This window comes from Rhipicephalus sanguineus, chromosome 11 (assembly GCF_013339695.2).
Source record: "Rhipicephalus sanguineus isolate Rsan-2018 chromosome 11, BIME_Rsan_1.4, whole genome shotgun sequence".
Taxonomy (NCBI): Eukaryota; Metazoa; Arthropoda; class Arachnida; order Ixodida; family Ixodidae; genus Rhipicephalus; species Rhipicephalus sanguineus.
In genome coordinates, this window is record NC_051186.1 from 33,413,244 (window position 1) to 33,436,686 (window position 23,443).

The 23,443-nt window shown below is 45.5% G+C and overlaps 1 protein-coding gene across 1 annotated transcript in view; it reads right to left on the reverse strand.

Annotated features, from left to right (window-relative positions):
• The window catches only part of LOC119375631 (uncharacterized), a 93,411-nt gene that overhangs the window by 61,297 nt on the left and 8,671 nt on the right, over window positions 1-23,443 (reverse strand). The window contains exons 3-11 of the mRNA XM_049420318.1: window positions 15,513-15,569; window positions 15,036-15,131; window positions 14,490-14,546; window positions 10,812-10,871; window positions 8,016-8,063; window positions 6,391-6,438; window positions 4,670-4,777; window positions 4,257-4,319; window positions 1,508-1,561 (exon numbers count right to left, since the gene is read on the reverse strand). Of these exons, the coding sequence (XP_049276275.1) occupies window positions 1,508-1,561; window positions 4,257-4,319; window positions 4,670-4,777; window positions 6,391-6,438; window positions 8,016-8,063; window positions 10,812-10,871; window positions 14,490-14,546; window positions 15,036-15,051 (454 nt within the window). The 5' untranslated portion in view covers window positions 15,052-15,131; window positions 15,513-15,569. The remainder of the gene's footprint in view (window positions 1-1,507; window positions 1,562-4,256; window positions 4,320-4,669; window positions 4,778-6,390; window positions 6,439-8,015; window positions 8,064-10,811; window positions 10,872-14,489; window positions 14,547-15,035; window positions 15,132-15,512; window positions 15,570-23,443) is intronic.

The window sequence follows — 23,443 nt, forward strand, 5'->3', positions numbered from 1 at the left end:
CCATTTTATGCCTACAAACTTCTTAATTTCGTCGCTCCATCTAACCCTAAATAACTGGCCGACAAGTTCATTTTATGAGAGTTAAAGAGTCACACTGACCCAAACCACTCGACGTAACCGTTCCTAGTAGTCCGCGACCGGCTTAAGCATCAACGGTGGAAACCAAAACATAAGTAAGAAGTTGCGGTTGCTCTTGCAGTGCTAAACAGTAGCACGGTAGCCTAACAACTATTATCTTCAGTAGGTTTCCTTGTAGTGCAAATAAAAGACTGGACGAATACAGGCACCTATGGATACACAGGGCACTAACTCAGCACGCAGAATCTCGAAAATCATTGTTCTGTGTCCCATTGAAGGAGCACAACCTCCGAAAAGGATCCTGACCTCCTCAGGCGGCAATGTTTCTTTTCCCGCATACAAAAGGTTAAAGCCTAGAATAACAGAGAGCTGAGCTAGTTGGTAAGTATTCATTCTAAAAAGACAGGGCGTGCAAACACGGACACAAGAAAGAAGTCAGGACACCACAAACGCCGACTAACAAGTTGTTAGTCAGCGTTTGTGGTGTCCTGACTTCTTTGTTGTGTCCGTGTTTGCGCGCCCTGTCTTTTTAGAATGAAGGTTAAAGCCCATGCTTCACAAACCATTTTGGCTATAAATTTAACAGTATCTTCAGGTTCTCGAAGTAAATGCATAAAGGAGACCGATGTACTAGAAATAAAGTATCTTTCTGGTACGTCGGGTTCATTATGCTGTAACATATGCATGCATGTACCATCGGGTCCCTTATGCATTTAGGTCAAGCATAAGGTCATACCTAGAGCGCGGCAGTAGCAAAGCCGTAAAAGGTAGCCGCGGAGCCGGGATTTCTTAGCGTAGTACATTTGCTGTTGAAACTTCGGTGGAATAGCGTATCCTAACGCTGCTGATGTGTGGGCCGGGGAGCTCGCTCCTTTTTTAGACGTCAAATGTTCCCTTCGGAACATTTATATGCATTTGCACAAAGAAAGCCGTCCGTTATAACGCTTCAATAATCACCGCTTGCGCCGCCGCGATGGGAAGATCTTATGATGCTCGGCTGTTAATCTGAAAGCTTCAATTTCTATCCCGGACGCGGCTGTTGAATTTTGATGGAGGCGTAATGTTATAGGGCCTTGTACCTAGATTTAGGTGCAATTTAAAGAAACTCAGGTAGTCGAAATTTATATATTGCGACATGTTAACTAGCGAAAAAAGACGTGGACGAGAAAAAGGAATACAGGACAACGCTAGCGTTGTCCTGTATTCCTTCTTCTCGTCCACGTCTTTTTTCGCTAGTTAACATGTCCTATTATTCACGTTACCAACTAGCCCAACTTTCCGCCTTAAATTATATATTGCTTCACTACTGCGGCCCTTATAATCATATCGTAGACTTGGCACTTAAAACCACATCAATTAATAATAATATTATTTTTTTAATCAGTGCCTCATGCATTTTTGTAAGGTAGGTGTAGCTTAATTCACTTACTTGAGCCCCCCGTCGTGACTCCAGCTACTCTTCCAGAGCTGCCTCCGGCTGCACCTGAAACAAAAAAAAAATGAAAACAAAGTGGATCAGCAGTACATCGAGCTAACAGAGGGCCACGGTATCGTTGGACAGCTCTGGTGCACAGCTAGAGTTGCAGAAAGGACCATAAATGCAAGATAGACTAGGCTGACGAAATAATGGCGAAAAATGCTCGTTACTTTTTGGGATGACGTACTACATGTGTTTCTTACGCGACAAGTACGTTATGCGTTCGGAGGGTGGGAGCACTTGGTTCGTCACAGCGGATTCCGCAAATGAAGTAAGAAACTACAACAGCACTTAATCGCATTGTTTTGACGAGTCCCTGCACGGAGAATCACTTATGATTCGTGGATAAATTGTACTGTTCTATACGTGAATTTTAAGAAATGACATTTAATTTTCGAGTAAAAATTAATTTCTGTTAAAAGTGTCAGCGCACATAAATTTTATTGCGAAGTCTATTGGAACGTAACAGAAGGCTTTAGCATACGCTTATGGGACTACGCTAGGCCTTGCCGGAGGTAACTAACAGCCTTCCGCTACCACCGCCAGTGCTAGCGCTGGTAGATCCGAAAACACAAAGGTGAAACGAAAATTTAGGTTCATGTAGCACACACACATGTGTACACAATGTATGTATACATGAGACGGTAGCGCCTAAAAAAAGCTTTGAGAAAGGGCAATCAGATTCAGTATCGCTGATTTCGGAGGGCTAGCAACCAGTTCCCTAACCGCTAGACGCGCTTGAACTAAACTGCTGCTTCTATTCCTTCGTAATTTTAGCTCTCCCTATTGTTTCGACTGTGAATCACAATGTACCGGTAATGACAGACTGCCCCCTATTGTTGATGCTATTTCCGTTTCATGGAGAACTTAAACAAATATCTTAAACGATAAGTAGAATAGCTCCAAATTCTGCACTGAGTTAGTGTGTTCGCTAGAAGAATACCGGCGTAAATAATGTTGAGTAGAACCAGAAAAATGGTAACTGTCTAATAAGCGACCCCAGACTACCGAAAGTGAATTTACAAAAGTTAGAAATATTTAATTGCCGAGTATTGTATAGTTGATGCCACTATCACGTTGCACTTAGTTCATTGAAATGACCCGCCTATCCTAGACAAGTTCTTGAGCTTGAAATGGTGGTCATTTGCGATAATTTGAGCTAGAAATCGCTAGAACAGCTTTGCAGATGCTAGTGAAAAAAAAAACAGGCTCATTAAAAGAACGGACTCTTCAGATATGAAGAAAATAACAAGTTTTATAGCTATAGGTTTTCCTTGAAATAGCAATATACAGCCATCCACTCTATGATCCGCGTTACAGGCTAAGTCTGTGGAACGCAGAACATAAAATAGATGTTGGCTTTTGTGGAAATCACACGTAAGCCTTTTTACCTCGTGCTCACTGGATACGTTGAAACAAAGTTAGCTAATGGATGTGTTATACCGTTATTCAAGTCCCCCCACAAGATGAAAAAAAAAAACACAAGCAAAAGAGAGCTACAGAAAGCAATATCTGATTCGAATGTGATGAATAAATTTTCATTTCCATATCAGCGGTAGGAGATCACCCTCGGCCATTTTCAGTCATTTGTTTCACGACTAATTGATTCCATGAGGAAGTATATTGGGCCTGAACGAAACTTTGTAAATACTGTAGTCTATGCGTGTGTGTGTGCGTGTGGTTGTATGTGGCATGTGGTTATCAGTGTATATATCATAATCATCACCCATCACCTGGAATACCATGTCACGCGAATAGCCAGGCGAAAACCTCCAGCTTTTCATTAAAATATTTCTATCTCTCTGTGTATCTCTCATCCGAGGTTCCCGACAGCGATGTATCACCGCTGGCACGACCTAAAAATGAAATGACGGGGTAAATTTGAGCACTGTGTAGAATTCGGGAACGCCCTTCGCTGCGATTCGTTTGCGAAGTTCGGTGGATAAAGCTACGCAAAAACTTTGGAATTCTAGTGCGGGGCGCTTCGAACAGAAAGTTGAGCTTTGTGTGCACAAAGACCGGAGTAGAGTTTCATAATACGCAGTGTCAGGATACGTGGTTTAAAAGCGCACGCCCTAAAATGACGTAGGATGCTTCCTCCATAAGGTTGTACAAGTCCCATTTTGGTACAATGGTATAAACAACGAAGTCTGTGAGCACTTAGAGTCAGTCGTTGCTTCATGTATTGCGTCGTGACAAGGTTAAAAAAAGTGAGTACGGATGTCGTTTGGAAATATCACATTAACATTTACAGAATGGCAACCGGGACATGCAGAAGCTGCAAAAATATAAAGTACCGAAGTTTATGCACATTTGTGTTCATTCGCAGTAATTTGACTACGCATCGACTAAACGAAATGCTCAAGCCGATGCCCACGAATAACTGCATATGACTGCGAAGAGATATAAGTGCGTATGCGATGGTAACTGTAATCTTTGTAGTCTCGCTTTTTGGTGAGGATGTTTAAACTATTTTGGGGAATACTTATGGAAGACCAAGGTACCAAGCAGCCTAAAATAGTATAAATTATTTTGTCGAAGTAGAACACTTCTTGAAAAAGCGTAAACTGCCTCATAGAATATGCTTCAATTCACGAATAAAATGTCTCGGCCTTCTGTAAACGAGCGGCTTTCTCGCAGTCGACTCTTTAAACATACGAACCAAGTCATTCATTCTTCATTCGCACCCAGCAGCACTTACCCATGCTTCCCGACAAAATGGACGTTCCTCCTGCACCGCCGCTCATGCTTCCACTGACAGAACCTAAAGAAAAAAAAAAAAACGAGCAAAACCGAGCAGACGTCCCGACCTACTACAAATAAATTTGCAACGTGGCACCTTCGGTACTGCCACAATAAGGAAAGGCGTAGCTCCTATTTTATTGCAGAGCGCATCTCAGTGGTAGACTGCAATATATCTAGCGCTGCAACCACATCACCTTGATGTGCTTACACAAATTCAAGAGCCTCAATTTACATTGGAGCTATAGTTTTCAGGCGTAATGCTAACACTAGCCCAAACACTGCATCGATGTAGCACTGAGATTTATCACAGTAAAGAATCATTGTGTATGAGCTTAATAAAACGTGTAGTCTACAAGTGTATGTGCTCACCTGCACCGCCCGCACCGGCTGCACCGCTTGCACCACCTGCACTTCCTGAACCAGCTGGCCCACCTATCAATGATCCGCCACCAATTCCAACTCCAGTGCCAGAAGATCCTAAAGATGGAAAGAGAGCTTTCACCATTGACAAGTTTCTTACGCCGAAGAATGATTTGTCATAGATTGAAAACTGAAGAGAAGGTGCTTGCAGAAATTTTTAGGTAGCAATGCTAAACCGAAGCTGTACATAAGCGCTAAAGGAGTGACAAATGTTCTAGGAACTATTCGTGATGTCCGTAGACTGTCGCGCCGCACCGCGGCGCATGACGGCAACGACTCTTGGAGGATAGGCAGACGACAACGCGTGTTTTGGTTGCTTTAGTCAAATGCCTCGCGCCTTTGTGCTCTTCTTATGCGCGCCATGGCCAAGAAGCACAACAGCAGTCAGATGTGCCGCGTGCCCCAGTGCACAAATCGAGCTGCCCCTCAGAAGATAAGCCTCCATTCGTTCCCGCAAGATCCGCGGCGAAGAAAGTAATGGATGGTAAGGCTTCGTATCGGTAAGCCTGTGACGCCGCTGATGCGTGTCTGCAGAGCACATTTCATCCTCAGTGATTTCTTCTGGAAAAATACAGGTAAGTGGAAGTCACGTTCACTTTTCGCTTTAATTGAGGTAGAGGCCCATACGTGCTAGCGTGACGCGACGCGATGGAGACTAAAAAAAAAAAATGCTGGAAACTGCGGGAAGTTTAAGGAACAAGCAAGCAAGCGAGCAAACCTAGTGGACGCGAAGTTCCTTGTTTTCGTGTGATCTTCGCAGTTGTTTTTACAGAGATTCAATACCGACTTCGGTACACAAGCGAATTCCGTGAAATATTTCAATAAGCTCCGACATTGTACGGGCACTTTTGATCGCGGCCAGGGCCATCGGGATTACGCTCGGTCGTAATCATATAAAGCTGTTTCGATGCGATTGAATATTATTCATATCAATTTATAATAACAGTATTGGAAGGGCACATTTGATCGTCTTCAAAGCCGATCCGAATCGCATCTTTTAATCGTGATTGGTCCAAACTGAGCCACGTCGAGTTCGGCGTAGACGTCACCAAAATAACAATCGTCGTGATGTCGATTGCGCCTGATCGCGATCAAGAGATTGTGTAGCAGCACCTGTTTCGGACCGAGCCTAATCAAGGTCAACCCTGACCGTGATCAAAAGTGCCCGCCTGACAACGGTTTTGCGCGCGTCGGAGGCCTGTACAATGCAGACAATCAATATATGCAGGCTTCGATCTAAGGTGACATGATGCGTCCGTTTAACACCAAGCAATTTTATGAACTTAAAACAGATCGAGAGTGTGTCTTAGACGAAAAGTGGGGCCCTCTGTATCTGCCAATAACTTTTACTGTTCATTGAAACACATATTTTTCCACAGCATATAATGTGGCGGGCGTTCAACACCGCTTCGCCTTCAATTAGGCATCTAATTCTTGTGTCTTTCGCTCCAATGTGGCTCATAACATCACCTAATGAAAGTGGCCTTGCAAAAGGGAGTGAATTGCTGTCGCACATCGTGCAAAACGTGTCGCACCACGCTGAAGAACACGCAACGAGCTGTGTTTACAAGGGTCTCTCCGGGCAAACCGGAGCGCCTATCATCCCTCGAACAGCCATCTTCAATCGACTTGCGCGCCACCTACAGCTCGCGGACAGTGCGAATACTCACCCAAGGCGCTTGAAATAACTCTGGCCCCGTAATTACCACTTCCGGAAGCTGTAAAATGAATCGAAGGAGAGGGATGTGTAACTGATAGTTCACATAAAGTACAAATTTTTATGGGATCATCGTGATTGCAGCCGTAAGTGACTCTCGTAGAAACGAAGGAAGGAATTAAAAAATACCACTGGACCTGCTATAGAAAATTAATAAGGCAGTTTCGCACTACGAATGCGAAGCCTGAAGTAAGTGCGGAGCTGGGCAGCCTTCTTTGTTTGCCTTCGTTTTCCTTATTCTTTCTCTCATTTTCAGTTTTTCCCTGTGCTTTCTTCTGTCTTTACTTCTATTTATTTCTTCCACTCACTTCATTTATTTCTTTCCCTTTCTTGCTCTTTGTATTTTTCTTGCTATACCTTTCCTTTCTTTCTCTCTCTTTTTATTTCTCGCTTGCTTCCTCTTTTTGTTTCTATTTTTACACGCGCTTTTGCCTGCGTTAGGCCAAGCGACGACAACATACGATGACAGCGTACGATATCATAGACAGCCCAGGCTGCTAAAGTGCTCCGCACCTAAAAATTGCCCAATCGGTTGTAGCTTATGTGCATATGAATCTGCTTATGTGCAGATTCCTATAGGTAGTAGTGTGCGGGGCAGGTAAACCGTTCAGAACCCGTATTCCTGCCTGTCCAAATCAATATAAATTTCGAGTACTGATGTTTCATTCATACATACCTAGAGTGCTTTAAAAAATGCGCCAAGAAATAATGAAGCAGCAATATATTACCTATCAATAGATTGGAGGTGGGAATGGCAAGCACCGACCAATCGTTGAAACACACAAATTGACGTTTCGGCCTCGCTACGGGGACCTTGTTCACAAGCTTGTGAACAAGGCCCCCGTAGCGGGGCCGGAACGTCAATTTGTGTGTTCCAATCGTTGAAACACACAAATTGACATTTCGGCCCCGCTACGGGGGCCTTGTTCACAAGCTTGTGAACAAGGCCCCCGTAGCGGGGCCGAAACGTCAATTTGTGTGTTTCAACGATTGGTCGGTGCTTACCATTCCCACCATGAATTTTCCCGACCAGACGGGTTTCCGTCGAACCCTGGACTTCATCAATAGATTGGAATGTTTCAAAATATAGGCAATACGTTGGTGAAGACGGACAAACCGTATTCTGCGACCAGGACTGCTGTGGTACGAAGTGAACAGAAGAAATTGCTCGCAGTAGCAGTCTGGCACATTGGTTGAACAATAGGCCTTTTTCACTTTCCTGTGGTGCGCCCTCCCGTTTTTGTAGCGTTTTGGTACGCGCCGAGGCAACCGGTATTGTCAGAACGAAAGCGTTTGTGAACAAGAGGTATTTCGCGATTTTTCCGCTAGGGGAACGGCACATGCGCCGTGGAGTCGTGAAAAAGGTGGACTACTAGACCATCGTATAAATTGCTTGAGCTCGGTTTTGGTTTAGCCACCTGCACAGAAGTCGGAACAGATAGCCAAGACAAGCGAGAACCCATCTACACTAAAATTTTTCAGTTTCTATGAGTATATGTACAAACACGTACAACCATGCATAGAGACACACGTATAAAGTACTATTCACTTTCACGAAGATGTACGACGGACCCTTACCTGAAACACCCGACAAGTGACCACCTCCAGCAGTGCCTCCAAGACGACCTACAAGAGCACCGCCATGGATACCTAACGAGAGGAAGAAAGCGTGGAATTTCCTCTTTTTGAACTGGGACAGCGCACCACGGGAAAGGAACAAATGGCCGAGTCGTCCAGACGAATCGGCCGAGAAATTGCCGAGCCCACCATCCGGGCGTTTCTTTCTTTCCCTTGATAGGCTCTCTACCAGTTCAAGTACGACAAACCCACTCGACCAACCAACTTGCGACCTCATCTTTGTTTGACCTCATCTTTGTTGAACACTTTGTTTGAATTATACTCCGCGCTAATTTGTAAGAAACAAATTCAATGTGAGTGTGAGCAACTGGGCGTGTTGGTATTGCATGATTCGAAACAGTAGGCGCAAAGACGACGACGGAAGACACACACACAGGCACCCTGTGTGTGTGTCTCCCTTTTCGTCCGTCGTCTTCTTTGCGCCTACTATTTCGAATCAAAGAAATTCAAAGTCTTGCTTTCGGAATTGCCTGCAGAAGACTGCAGTAATATTAAGAGTCATAATAATATTAATGCAATAATAATACTCATGCAACAACTACGTATGAAGTATTCTTAATATGTTTCCCTGGCTGTTCATACTCTGGGAGCTACCGATGCTTTATAAAAGAGGTAAGCTCGTTGGCTTACGTACGATGAAGAAAATTTTAACAGTTTCAAACCGGTGGGCGAATAAAATAAACGTTGCGCTTCTTCAGCTGCCCCACTCTTTCTGAAATGGCATCCTGAATCCACCGCAGTGACAAGCACACCGTATGTGTGCGCTAAAGATTATTCAGTGAAGTAACGTAATATGAGGTTACTTTTGTAGCGTTAGCTACACTGGCCTAGCCGAGCCAGTTTCGCGTGGCTCCTCCAAAGCCGTGCTGCGCATACGCGAGGATCAGTGACGTCACACAGCTGGCGCATCGGAGCCGGCACCTTCCGCGCACTCCGCCGCTACCGCGCGCGACTCGCTGCCGCTGGTCTGCGCTTTCCAGAGGAGTGACGTCGTAGCCGAGGTAGACGTACTGGCGCCGACGCGGGCGCAGCTATTCGCCTTCGCTGTGCAGTCGCCATCTGACACTGCGCTGGAGCCGCTTGATAGTGCTTCTGACTGGCGTTTGCCAGTGTGGTTTATCCATGGAAAATGAGAACGCAAATGCTGCTCAGCGGCGCAGAAGAGCGGGGAAGCTTAACTCATCGGATTCGGAAGTAGATACCTGGCAAAATAAATATAGATGTGCCACATAATATGTATACCACGGATGTGTCATTGGAGCAGCAGTAAGCATGATAATCAAGATAATCCTATACAATAAGGAAAGCTAAGAACAATCAGCTGAACCTTTGCTAACGCTACGTTATCCTGGCATAGCCGAGCTAAGGCGCTGCAACGTTTTTTTCGGAGTGCTTTGCAACTTAATTTCTGTGCGTTTCTTTTCTCAGCCCTTAGTTGTTCCTGGGGATCGCCGCGTCCTGTTGTTCCTGTTGTTCCTGCTGTTCCTTAGTTGTTCCTGGAGAGGGGGGGGGGGCGAACGGGCGGAGGACCATGGTCTTCCGGTCCCAACCTGGGCGCGTCCCGCAACTACGAGTTTGTAGTTCCTTTAGACCTCAATAAAGTTTGTTGACCGACCGACCAACCGACCGACCGACCGACCGACCGACCGACCGACCGACCGACCGACCGACCGACCGACCGACCGACCGACCGACCGACCGACCGACCGACCGACCGACCGACCGACCGACCGACCGACTGACTGACTGACTGTGTGTGTTGGTAGTGCAAAGAATTTGTTTACTTGAACTTACTGTGAAGAGCAGAACAAGTCGAACTGAAAATGTAGCTATAAAATTGCTCGTACACTGTTGCGCGTTAAAGATGTAGCCAAGAGCAGAGAGACACACACGGAGCGCACACTATCAACATTTTTATTAGGAGACTGACCTGACCTTATACACCTAGATATAAAGCTACATTGCGCATCTAGGTATATAAGGTCACGTCAGTCTCCAAATAAAAATGTTGACGGTGTGCGCTCCGTGTGTGTCTCTGTGCCAACAGCCCAAGTAGATACCCTGCTATAGTTATAAAATACTCATGTTTATGTGCTCAGATGAGCCAGTTGACTTGAGACGATAGAAGAACATCCAGTTTTTCGATGGCACGGGCTACTTCTTGTCACTTAGGAAAGAAAACAGCACAAACAAGAAAAACTTCCATTTCTGCAGCTGAGATGACCAACTATGCAAAACTCCTATACACATGTCTATCAAAATGAAACGGAAGAAGATACAGCTCGCGAAGGCAGAAAGCGCCAAAACATAACTTTAGTGACAGTGAAAACATGACGCTACATAGAACTTCGAAGGCCGAGATGCGAAGAGTTGATTTACTAAACCGTCTTTTCACTGCTTCTAAGTGCTCGCGTCAACGGCTATTGAGTCAAGGTTCGTCAATAACGATGGCTGGAGTGGAAAGGAGGAGGAGGAGGAGGGCTGTTGGAAAGCCCTGGTGCAGCGCAACAGTTGTAGAAAGAGTGCTAAGTCCGTGGTGGAGTGGGTTAGTGTTCACATGGAGTGAAATCCTGATAGACGTAGAGTACAGCCGCACGTATGCTGCGCAAGTGCACATGGAAGCTGGGGCCATAGCTTAGTGTATAGCAAAGCAGGATGAAGATAATCATTAACACAGCGGCACTTCAATCCTCTAAACAGCTCTGTATTTCATAGAAATGTAACAGGAGCGTTTACCTGAGCTGCCGGACACGCCGCCAAGTCTTCCGCTTCCTCCAGTACTACCTCCAACACCACCTAATGGAGGATGTGAGAAAGAAACGAGTAGTAATTTCACCTAGCCCTGTTAAAAATTATTCATTTAGAAAGTTACACATACAACGTCGGTTAAAAGGAGCATTATTCCTTCTAAAAGGATCTCTCGGTATGAAAACCAAAGAATTCGTTCCATGAAATGTAACAGTCGCGAAGATTGTGACATGCTTCAGTGGTTCAAATAAAATTTGAATCAGCTATTTGAGGATTTCCTTCAACACACAAATATGGTTTATTTTTGTTTCAGGGTAGCACCTTTTTTCGCATTAATACATTTCCCTGTAATGCTTAAAACATCGCCTAAGTGGTGGCAGCACTTCATGCTACCCTGTCGATTCGGCAAGTGAAGTACGAAGGTGCAGCAGCGCTAACTCGCGTTTACGAATGCTGGCTTTGATATTTCAGGGAAATATTTCACATACCACATTGCACAAATTTCATTGCAATGTCCCTTCCATCATGAACAAGGTATTGTGCTTGAAAGGGTGGTCATTCGCAATAGCTCTAAATACAATACGCTAGTCGACCATGGCAAGTAGGAGTGGCAGAACAGGCTGATTTAAAACTGATTCTTCGTACATGAAAGAAATGACAAATGCTCATTCTGTAGAGTGTGCCCTCCGTATTTAAAACCCTCTCATCCACTTTATGAGCCGTGACGGTACAGAGTAAGACTATGAAACGCAGCAATGGAAGCAGTGGTGGGTTCTTCTAGATATCACATGTAAGCCTCCTCACCACGTGGGTACGTCCACTGGATACGTTGAAGGAATTTTAGCGAATGAACCGTACTATCTTCTTGTTCAACTCAAACAAAGACGCCAAAAAATGCGAAATCGAGCAGACTAAGTTAGTTAACAGTGCGAGTGAGCTAGTGCCAAAATCACAATTGATACAGAGGGAAAAGGCGCTGTCATGAAAAGTAGTGTGGTTGAAATACAAGAGCGTAGGCTAGTTAATGGGCATCTACGCGCGGCTGTTATCAAGTATACAAAAGGGTGCCAGCGGAATTGGATGATAGGAGGGATAAGCATGTGATTTCAATGCAATCCAGGAGCCTGAATCGCACTCACACAGTTGCAGTTACATAAAAAAAACGGATAGCCACCGAATTGTCCACTGTTAGGATGGTAACAAATGAACTGACACAAACAAAAAAATGTCATAGAAAATTTTTTTTTTCAGTATGCCACACTGATACTTGCTCAACCAGAAGGGGGCTGCCTTGATAGTGCCACGATGCGGCAAAGCGTAGTTATTTTTATTGTGATCGATTTCTTAGCGAACCAAAGGCACTTTGACCGTTTATATCTATCTATCTATCTATCTATCTATCTATCTATCTATCTATCTATCTATCTATCTATCTATCTATCTATCTATCTATCTATCTATCTATCTATCTATCTATCTATCTATCTATCTATCTATCTATCTATCTATCTATCTATCTATCTATCTATCTATCTATCTATCTATCTATCTATCTATCTATCTATCTATCTATCTATCTATCTATCTATCTATCTATCTATCTATCTATCTATCTATCTATCTATCTATCTATCTATCTATCTATCTATCTATCTATCTATCTTTTTTCCACCTGTCACGTGCGGCACATGCCCGCTTTTTATGGCCCAAGGTATACGGGTAGTGAAGCCGCGATTTAAGCAAAGTATAAAATTACAGCCGAAGCCGGATTCAAGCCCAGGCATTCTGCATTACACTTAACTATTCTATCGCAAGAGCCACGTCAGTGCTCCCAACTGGTCTGGAAAAATACCCTATACAAGCTTCATGTCGGGGCAACGGCAAAAGTGGGGGCAGTGATGGCCATCCGCTTTTAAATTACAGTAGTAAGCATTCACTCCACATGGAATAGTCAAGTCTTGCTGATATACACCGATGACCGCTATACTTATCATATGCGCATCACCGTCCCTTCGTGTGCCTTGTGTTGCGATAAAACTGACATCTCTGCTCTAAAGCGAGTGCCGACGTTACATCGGATCATAAGCTACCCTTTACACGACAGTGCAGTCGCTCCTGGCAAGCGCGCAGTATGCGCACAACTACTAAATTTAGGCAAAGACGTCGATCTACTTCCGCACGCTTGGATACAAAGGAAAATTCAGGCACATGCTCGCTGACTGCTTCGAATGAAACCAATTCGCACAATGCGTGGGACCTGTCGAATTTTTTGCTTCTAGAAAATAAAGCAGTGGCAGACGGCAATAAATCTAGCAATGTACAACTTCATCTTGCTGTGCTCCTCATTTTACGTTGCGCGGTTGCGGAGGCGTTCCACGAATTCAAGTGTTCGAATTTCAATTTCAGCACTATTTTCCAGTCGTAATGCTAACTGAAGAGGGACGGTGTATGTACACAATAATATGCGCTCCCTGCAAGAATATCCGCTCACCTGCACCAAGCGCACCACCTGCAAAACTTGCACCCCCTGCACCACCTGCAAGTAATCCGGCACCTGCTCCAGCAACAGAAGATCGTAAAAGAGGGAACAAGAACATCTGAGGAAATTCTTGTGCACAACAATAATTTGCCATATAGGGAAGGTATAAAAAGAAGGGGCTTGTAGGAGTTTCCTGAGAGCAATGCAAAAAGGATCTGTACGTGAGCGCTGAAATTGCCGGACAGTGTCCAACAACTGCACTCACCCGTAACAGCTGTAGTTAATTTGGCAGCTTGAGTACTGCTGCCAGAAGCCGGCAAAATAAAGTGGAGAAGAGCGACGTGTGATTGATAGTTAATCAACCCTATCAAGATTTTTTAGGACGTGCTTGAATGTGGCCGTAAAGCCTATCTGCACGGATGGAAAGTTATATTGGTAGTCGTAGATTATTCAGACAAGCCGCCTTCAAAATCCGTAATCACATTCGTTGAAGGCAATAGAAATTTGAAACACTGCCATTTCATTAATATACGGAGCCTTTTAGAAAATGCACCAAGAAATTTTACAGCATGGAAATGGCGATGTATAATTCGTGTGTGGGTTACATAATTTCATCACGATTGCACTTATAACGGTGACGAAATTGAAAGTAACGATTGCAGCCGATGGATTGTTTGTTAATGAAGTGTAATATAATCAACGGCGACAAAGATGAGTAGTTATCTTGCGCTATACGCTGGGAGTCGGTCCTGCGTAATCGGGCAAGGTGGCGGAAGGATTAGGAAAGAAAATCTGAGAACCACCCATTGAGAATTTGCCTTTCTAAACCCTGCCGCCACTTAGCGGGTTTCCACAGAAGTGATTAGCAATAATATGAGCACATGTAATTCGTGTTATCGATTAATTCACCCTTCGCACTGCCAATTGCTAGCTACCAGGTTAGCTGAATTGGTAGAGCGACCATCCCGGAAAGATATTGACCCCGGGTTTGATCCCCCTACTAGGACATATTCTTCGGCAACTAAGAAGCTTTCTTTCTGAGGATTCCCTTGTAGCTTCATGCTACAAACGAGTGGTTGTCAAGTTCCCTTTCTTGCTCTGTATATTCAAGAACATACCCGTGCTTTCGTTGATAGCACTATGCACCAATAGTGCATATTTTAATAAGTGGGAAGTGATATACTTACCTCTCCCACCAAACGCAATGCCGCCTGTGCTTACTCCTCCTCCAACGCCAGCGACGCCTGAAACAATAACGGAAAAATTCAGAAATATGTAACATGAAGGCACACGGCGTCTGAAAAATATTTTAGACAGAAGTATTTCATAGCAAACTGGATATTTTCTACGCACACCAAGACGACGCAATAAAGGGTCGCGTTCCTGTAAAATACGTTAAATATACCTAATCCATGCCCGTTTAGCAATGGGAATAGAGACCGTTCAGTGAGCAAATAATTTTCGCTGAGAATTTGCATAACTTTTTCACGACGAGTGTAAGATGATGAGCAAGGTATTTAGGTACTATGTATTCCAGAACAACGACACTCACTCATAAAAACAGGTGAAGCAATTCTGATTGAACGAAGTACGTTTTACGCTTACTTACAAAAACGGTACCTAGTTTACTCGAGAAAGCCAGTCTTCATGTGCTTGAGCAGCAGAACTTGAAAGAAATGGCACTTCTATGCGAATAGCACTGGCTTTCGTAGAAGCGTAACGTGGGAACTTACCGGGACCGATGGACATACCGGCTGAACCGGTGCTCCCTGCAACGCCACTGCCGACGCCACCTCCAATGCCACCAGGTGTGCCAGCATTTACGCCACCTAAATGAAGAAGCGAGAAATTAACAAGCAATACTTCACCCAAGCTCTCTAAAAACATGATTTTAAAGACTTTTATATATTTAGTTGGTGGAAGAAGCTAAAAGGGCACCGCTGTCCTGTTTACAAAGCGAAATAAACAAGAGGTTAATTCAGCTGCATTGCTCTTTCCGGAACATCGTTGTTACTCGCAGATCGTGTGTGCATGAAACAATTTTCAGCGAAACAACGAGACTACTTTATCGGAGTGCTTTGTACGCTTGTTTCAGAATGCTTGCTTTCGCAATTACACAGCGTAGGAAGTTAGTTCCTAATGCAGTGTTTTGACAACCAAAATCATTGTGCACGTTCATTTAAGTAAAGTGGTTGGAGTGGCACTCTTACTCGTGCCACCATACGTGAATGTCGTACTTGTTCTGCCTAAACTGCCTGTGGCGCCACCTGAAAGAAGAAAAAAAGAAGGAAATGAAACTTACAAAAAAATAGACTGTTGGGTAAGTTGGGTCAAAGGGATTAAATAGAGCACAAACTATTTACGCTCTTTTTAGTCGTCGTCGGAAAATGGACTGAAAACCAAGAATCTCTTTATAATGCTGTCACGAGAAACTCTCGCTGAAGCACGGTCTCGCAGCTTAAGAACGAAATAAACGAGAGGTTTGTTCATCTGCATCAATTTTTCCAAAACGTCATGCTTATTCCACCGCAGAGACACGCAGACAGTGAGTGCGTGAAACAATTTTAAGTTAAGAAACGATGTTAGTTTTTCGGTGTGCTGTGTGGGCTGCTTTCAAAATGTTTGTTTTCTCAAATACACAGTGGAAGCGCTCAGTTCCTAAAGCAGTGTTTTAATAGCCACAATAAGTACTGTCACATATCTGTTGGCATATATCTTCCATTGCAAAGCAGTGTTTTGACACGCACAGTCTTAGTTCCCGTTTAAGCAAGGCGGTTGGAGTGGCACTTACGTCTAATTGTTTCGTCTAATCTACATGTGGCGCTACCTGAAAGTATAAAAACGAGAAAATAAAAAAAAGTAGTGCCACGCGTGCTTCCTTAGTCATTATTATGTAGCTAATCCGTTGCACGCGAAGCCACTGCCTTGCGCAAGCGCCACCCTAATGTCTGGGAGCCTTCCAGATTAATTCAGAACCTTCTTATAGACTATTTTAGGTAAGGCATGTGGGCGCCGCCACCTTGGGCTGTTAAACGAAATTTTCTTGATTCTGTATGTCGTGACGCGAACTGATAAGATCAGGAAACGCCGAATAAACCAACCCAACCATTTTCATGTGTGTACGCCCACCGCAGCGCTGCTCGCTTAGTTGTTCAAGATAAAACATGGCAAGGTTAACAGCCGAATATGGCGGCACCGAAACCCATCCGTAATATAGTCTATAGGCTTGAGCGCACAAGCGCGAACACTTGAGATTATTCTGGAACTAACGCGGACGCCAGCGATAATTGGCTAGAACGTTTGATACCACATGTATAAATACCGACGCGCCTTACTGCAGATCAAATTATTGACAGCCGAATCTCTGTTCTCCGCTATCAGTGTACAGCGTGCATTGCTTGCTTGCAGTTTGACTTTCCGTTACCCGGCCACAAGTTCGGCCAAATAAAGAGTTAGGTATTTTCAATTTCTGCTGGACTCTTCTTCACCGTCACGACCACGTGACAATAGACTGTTGGGTGGGCTGGGTTAAAACGATTCAAGAGAGTGCAAACTGTCTGAGCAATTTTTAATCGTCGTGGAGAAATCTGTAGACGTCCAGGGCGTTGGTTGCGCGATGATATTGCGTGTTCACAAGTAAAGAAAGACAAAGGCACGTCTACAATAAGAACTCGTATATTTAAGCAAAAGCGCTGCGAGGCGGACGAGGCAGCAGCGACGGGGCGACTGGCGTAGCTTCGGCCCGGCGGCTGTGTTTACAACACCCGGCCGACCCGGCCGCAGTAACTCGAGTTCCCAGGCCACTCTCCGTGACCGCACAGTAAACACAACACGATGCGAACGTGGACTCCGAGCGCCGAGCACGCTCGCTCGGCGCGGTTGCTGAGCGGCCTGCAAACAACACGATGCGAACGTGGACTCCGAGCGCCGAGCACGCTCGCTCGGCGCGGTTGCTATAACCGTTTTACTCGGTGGCCAGAGGCGTTTCCCATTCCCGACATAAGAAGCGAAACAATCGCTAAAGCTTTTGTATCGGGTTGGGTGTCACGCTTTGGCGTTCCCTCTACAATCACCACCGATCGCGGTCGACAGTTCGAGTCTGCTCTTTTCAAGAAGCTCATGGTTTTGCTGGGAAGTTCGCGGATTCGCACAACAGCATACCACCCCATCGCTAACGGCATGGTCGAGCGTTTTCACCGGACCCTGAAAGCATCCTTGAAGGCGCAACCCGACACGGTCAACTGGACAGTTTCACTGCCACTTGTTTTGCTTAGTCTTAGGACGACGTTAAAGCAAGACATCAAGTGTACACCTGCCGAACTGACCTATGGTTCACAGCTCCGCCTTCCTGGAGAATTTTTTGATGCTTCAACTACCTCGCCTTGCCCTGATCCAACCGAGTATGTGGCCGACAACTTCTCATAGGGGTTCGTCTCCGGTGGGGCCAGAATGAGGTCTCTGATTTCGCTGGCGATCTCCGGTGGAAGCGCAGACATCACGTGGTGGAATTTTGATATCTGAGTCGTTACCCGGGCCGTGACAAACTGGCTGTTTACTTGCGCCAGCCAGAGAGACGGATCAGCAGGCCAGAATTGCGGAAGCCGAAAAGAGACGGCGGAGACTGCTTGCGTCGCTGCAGGGTCGGGGGATGCTTGTCTGGAGTCGCCGGTGGTTTCCATTGTCGTCGCAGCCAGGAAAATGATTGTAAGAATTTCGATAGTCCGTGGTCACCAATTTGTAGACGTCCAGGGCGTTGGTTGCGCGATGATATTGCGTGTTCACAAGTAAAGAAAGACAAAGGCACGTCTACAATAAGAACTCGTATATTTAAGCAAAAGCGCTGCGAGGCGGAGGAGGCAGCAGGGACGGGGCGACTGGCGTAGCTTCGGCCCGGCGGCTGTGTTTACAACACCCGGCCGACCCGGCCGCAGTAACTCGAGTTCCCAGGCCACTCTCCGTGACCGCACAGTAAACACAACACGATGCGAACGTGGACTCCGAGCGCCGAGCACGCTCGCTCGGCGCGGTTGCTATAAATCAAAATAAAACGAAGAAGCTGCTTCTCATCTGGAGGCAGCGGGTCTTCGACCTAGCTTCAGTAAAGATGGGATGGTACAACTTGTCAAAATGGCAAACGCGTGAGGGGGAGACAGAAAATTAAGTGGGTAGACGAGATTAAGAAGTTTGCGGGCTATAACGTGGCAGCAGAAAGCACAGGACCGGGTTGATTGGCGGAACATGGGAGAGGCCATTGCCCTGCAGTGGGTGTAGACAGGCTGATGATGATGATGATGATGATGATGATGATGGTACAACTTGACGTTAAGGTCAGAGGCACCTACGTCATTGATCCAGTTCTCAGAAACGTACATCCGCAGCACAATAAGGGAAGGCGTAGCGTGAGCTAAGGCGCTTTAAAAAACACTTCGCCTCGGGCCTCGTAGCTAAAGAAGCGGCATCGATTCTAAAAAGAAATTAGATACAGGATCTGTCCATCACATTACATGTTTCCCTGCCCGCATGGGAGACGACGTGCTGCTGCGTCGCCTAAACCACAATGAGACTGCCCACTGCCGTACGCGAGAACTCACGCACTGCCACGGGGTTGGCCCTCTCCGAGTTCGGATAATATTGGGCACAGTGACCCTCTCCTTACGTTCCATGAAATTGCGGCACATTACAGGGGGGAGCGGCGACGTTTTCCGCCTCCCCACCCCAAATTCAGTAGAGCACAGTCTTGTACGCTCAGGATGCTTCAGATGGGTCCGTACCAATTTAGAGGTTTCGTGAGGAGGCTCCACACAGAGATAGATCCTCATTCCCCGGATTGCGGGGAAGAAGTCTCTACTTTAGCGCGCATGCTCTGGCAGTGCCCTGTGCTAGAGGACTTCAACAACAGCGAGGACTGAGAGAAGGCCATCACGAGCTCTAAACAGGAAGACCTGTCCAAGGCTGTCCAGAGGGTCTGTGAGAGAGCGGAGAAGCATGACCTCCCGGCTCCAGCATGGCGTTAGCCAACAGCTAGCCAGGGATCCTTTCCAGGGCTCCGCTGGCTGACTCCTTAGGACTTTAACAAAGTTCCTTGTCTGTCTGTCCGCTTCTCATGCTATCACGAGAAACTCTCGCTGAAAAGTGGTCTCGCACCTTCGGATGGTATACTGCCTCTTAAGGCTCTTTGTTGATGCTACATGTTGCAAATTTCCACTTTCAGATGCGACGACTAGTGGATCCCTTCATTTCATAATGAGAACATTTATTTGAGCATTAATGAAAATAATCAACATTAATAGGGCAATTATAAAACAAAACAAACTATAAGTTTCCTAAGTTGTCGTGTTCGACATTCGCGTGGTGTACATGGATTTACTTGTATGTTAAAGATGCGTGCTGTTTGCGCAAGCAAACTGCTTATTTGAACTTGCGATGAAGAGCACGGCAACTCGAAGTGAAATCGGCCTGTCGGAATTATTTATTGAAAAGTTCTCGCAATATATCTTCCATTGTTTGTGCCCTTGAACTGCTTTTTACATGTCACTCATGTACATCGTCAAGTATAAACGGGTCATTCCCGCGCGCCTTCTTTTTGCAGCCATTTATCTGCTTGCCTGAATGCACCTTGACGTGCTCTCGCTTTCTATCCTGCTTCCTGTGAAATATAGGCCGCAGGTTTTCGCTGCGGTTTCGTTTGCACTAAACCTACGCTCTCAGAGTTCATGTTCCACATAAATTCAAGCTAACGCAACATTGCCTGCATTTCACTCGCAAAAGCAATAAAACACTCATGCACTGGCACTAAATTCAAGTACAAAGATCTGTGTTTCGTAGAATTGTAACATGAGCGTTTACCTGACCCACCGGATGCACCAATGAATCCTCCGCTTCCTGCACTGATATTTCCAACACCAGCTAAAGCAGGATGCGAGAAAGTAACAGGTAATAGTTCCTCCAAACCCTAATGAAATATTTCGTTTAAACAGTTAGACATACTGAGTTGGTTAAAAGCAGTGTAATTCCTCATACAAGGATTCAGTGATATGTATACCGAAAAAATTGCTTCTCTAACCGTAGTAATCATGAGGCTCATTAAGTTCTTTACTGGTTCCAAGGCGATATTGAATGACGTGTTTGTCCAAAGTGATACGCGACCGGTGAATCAGATAAACAAGGGGGGCAGAGAAAATGTGTTGGTATTTACTTGTAAAAGTAATTATGGCTTAGTGTGTTTCGGGGTACTAGTTCATCTCAGTAATCATTTTTTTCTGCAATGGTTCAAAATAGTGCCTATTTGGTTTCAACAGTAGGGCTTGCTATCGTAAACAAATAAGCAAGCGTGACATGTGATTGCTGCGTGCGTCTCCACGCCCGTTTTTTTTTTTTTTGTTCTGTGCCCTGCTCAAGATGCTGAACTATAACGAGCCGACAAGTTCGTTTTGTGGGAGATAAAGAGGCGCGCTAAGTCGAGACACTCGATGCAGCCGATCTTATTAAATGGGAAGCATTTCTTAGCGAACCCTAGGCACTTTGAGCGTTTCTACCTACGTGTCTATCTATCTATCTATCTATCTATCTATCTATCTATCTATCTATCTATCTATCATCTATCTATCTATCTATCTATCTATCTATCTATCTATCTATCTATCTACCTACCTACCTACCTACCTACCTACCTACCTACCTACCTACCTACTACCTACCTACCTACCTACCTACCTACCTACCTACCTACCTACCTACCTACCTACTACCCTACCTACCTACCTACCTACCTACCTACCTACCTACCTACCTACCTACCTACCTACCTACCTACCTACCTACCTACCTACCTACCTACCTACCTACCTACCTACCTACCTACCTACCTACCTACCTACCTACCTACCTACCTACCCTACCTACCTACCTACCTACCTACCTACCTACCTACCTACCTACCTACCTACCTACCTACCTACCTACCTACCTACCTACCTACCTACCTACCTACCTACCTACCTACCTACCTACCTACCTACCTACCTACCTACCTACCTACCTACCTACCTACCTACCTACCTACCTACCTACCTACCTACCTACCTACCTACCTACCTACCTACCTACCTACCTACCTACCTACCTACCTACCTACCTACCTACCTACCTACCTACCTACCTACCTACCTACCTACCTACCTACCTACCTACCTACCTACCTACCTACCTACCTACCTACCTCCTACCTACCTACCTACCTACCTACCTACCTACCTACCTACCTACCTACCTACTACCTACCTACCTACCTACTACCTACCTACCTACCTACCTACCTACCTACCTACCTACCTACCTACCTACCTACCTACCTACCTACCTACCTACCTACCTACCTACCTACCTACCTACCTACCTACCTACCTACCTACCTACCTACCTACCTACCTATCTATCTATTGTAACAAGCCCGCACATAATTACGTAACAAGACCGCACATAATAAACAGACGATGCTCTTCATGTCGCCATTTCTAACTTCTTCTTTATTCTCCCCCGTCCCCCTGGCCTGAATTCTGTCGTCTTCTTCTTCAACTGCTTGAGCTTGCTTCACTCCCCCCACCCTTGTTTTCATCCCTCCTGGGATGATATTTGAAAACATTAGCTATAGACACCGATTCAACGGCTCCATTGGGACCTATATACCAGATCGTCTTTAAATGTCCCGGCTGGCTTGCTGTCTTGACAACAGAAAATGGCCCTGTGTGATTCGCACCCGAGTTCGGCAATCCTTTTCTCACCAGCACGAAGTCTCCCACCTCTATTCCTGGGTCCATCGCATTCTGTTTTTTGTCGAAGTTCCTTTTCATCCTCTCCCGATACTTCACTTCGCTCTCTTCTGTTCTTCTCTCTTCTGTCAGGCGGATCATCGCTTCAACTCCTAAGGTCGTGTCAGCCGGCAAATATGTTGGTTTTCCCGTAGCAGCAAACAGCGGTGTGCATCCCAGAGCTGTTGTATAGGACCGGTTATGATGCGCTACTGCAGCTTCAAGGCAGCATTTCCATCCACCTGGGAAGTCCGGATACATACTTAGATACTGTTTGATATCTCGAATAGCTCGCTCCGCTAGCCCATTAGCTGCTGGATGATACGGCGCAGTAAACCTGAGCGTAACTCCTCGCCGCTTTGCCCATTCATTGAGTTGGTGACTCCGGAAGGCTGGTCCATTGTCTGTTACCAATACCTTCACGTTCTCAAACATCTTGCGGTTTAGAAAAGAGATCACACTGTTGGTGTCCTGCTTTCCAGCTTTTGCTGCCACCATCCTTGTGCACTCATCGACGCACAACAGGAAGGCTCGAGTTTTTTTCACAGTCTCGGATTTTTTTCGAAGTTCCGCGAAGTCTATGTGAATCACCTCAAACGGTGTAGTAGAGTGCCTTGTAATACCATCTGTTGAGTCGGCTGTTTAAACTTTACTTTGTTGATCTGGCATTCGTGACATGATTGCACATATCTTTTTGTGTCTTCTTTCATGCCGGGCCATGTGAACCGTTTGGTCAGCTTCATGTAGGTCCGCCAGAAACCATCGTGACCACCTGAATGACAACTTGTGTGATAAAGATCCAGAATTTTCGGAATTAGTGTAGGAGGCACTGCGATTCTTCCGGTTTGTGTGAGTTGTAAAGCTTCAGTTCCTTCCCAAAGTTTGGCTGCACTTATTGTTTGCCATTGTACATCAACAAGCCTTATGACCCCCAGCCTGGACATTGCATCGGCGTCTTTCATTGAAGCTCCCGGGCGATGGTTCACCTCAAAGTCGAACTGTTGTAGCTCGCTTACCCACCGTGCGACTTTTCCTTTCAGCTCTGCCATTTTCAAAAGGTGGGTAAGTGCCTCGTGGTCAGTGTATAATTTGAATTTTCGACTTTCCAGGTAAGAGCGGAAGTACCGAACAGCCTTTAGAACGGCCAGTGCTTCTTTCTCCGTTGTTGTATAGTTCACTTCCGCTTTGTTAAAAGTGTAGCTGTGGTAACCAATCACGCGGAGTTGGCGATTACTTGGCTGGCGTTCATCTCGCTGGTAAAGTATTGCTCCCGTTCCGTAATGTGATGCATCCGTGTTGAGCTCGAACGGAAGATCAAAGTCTGGTAGTGTGAG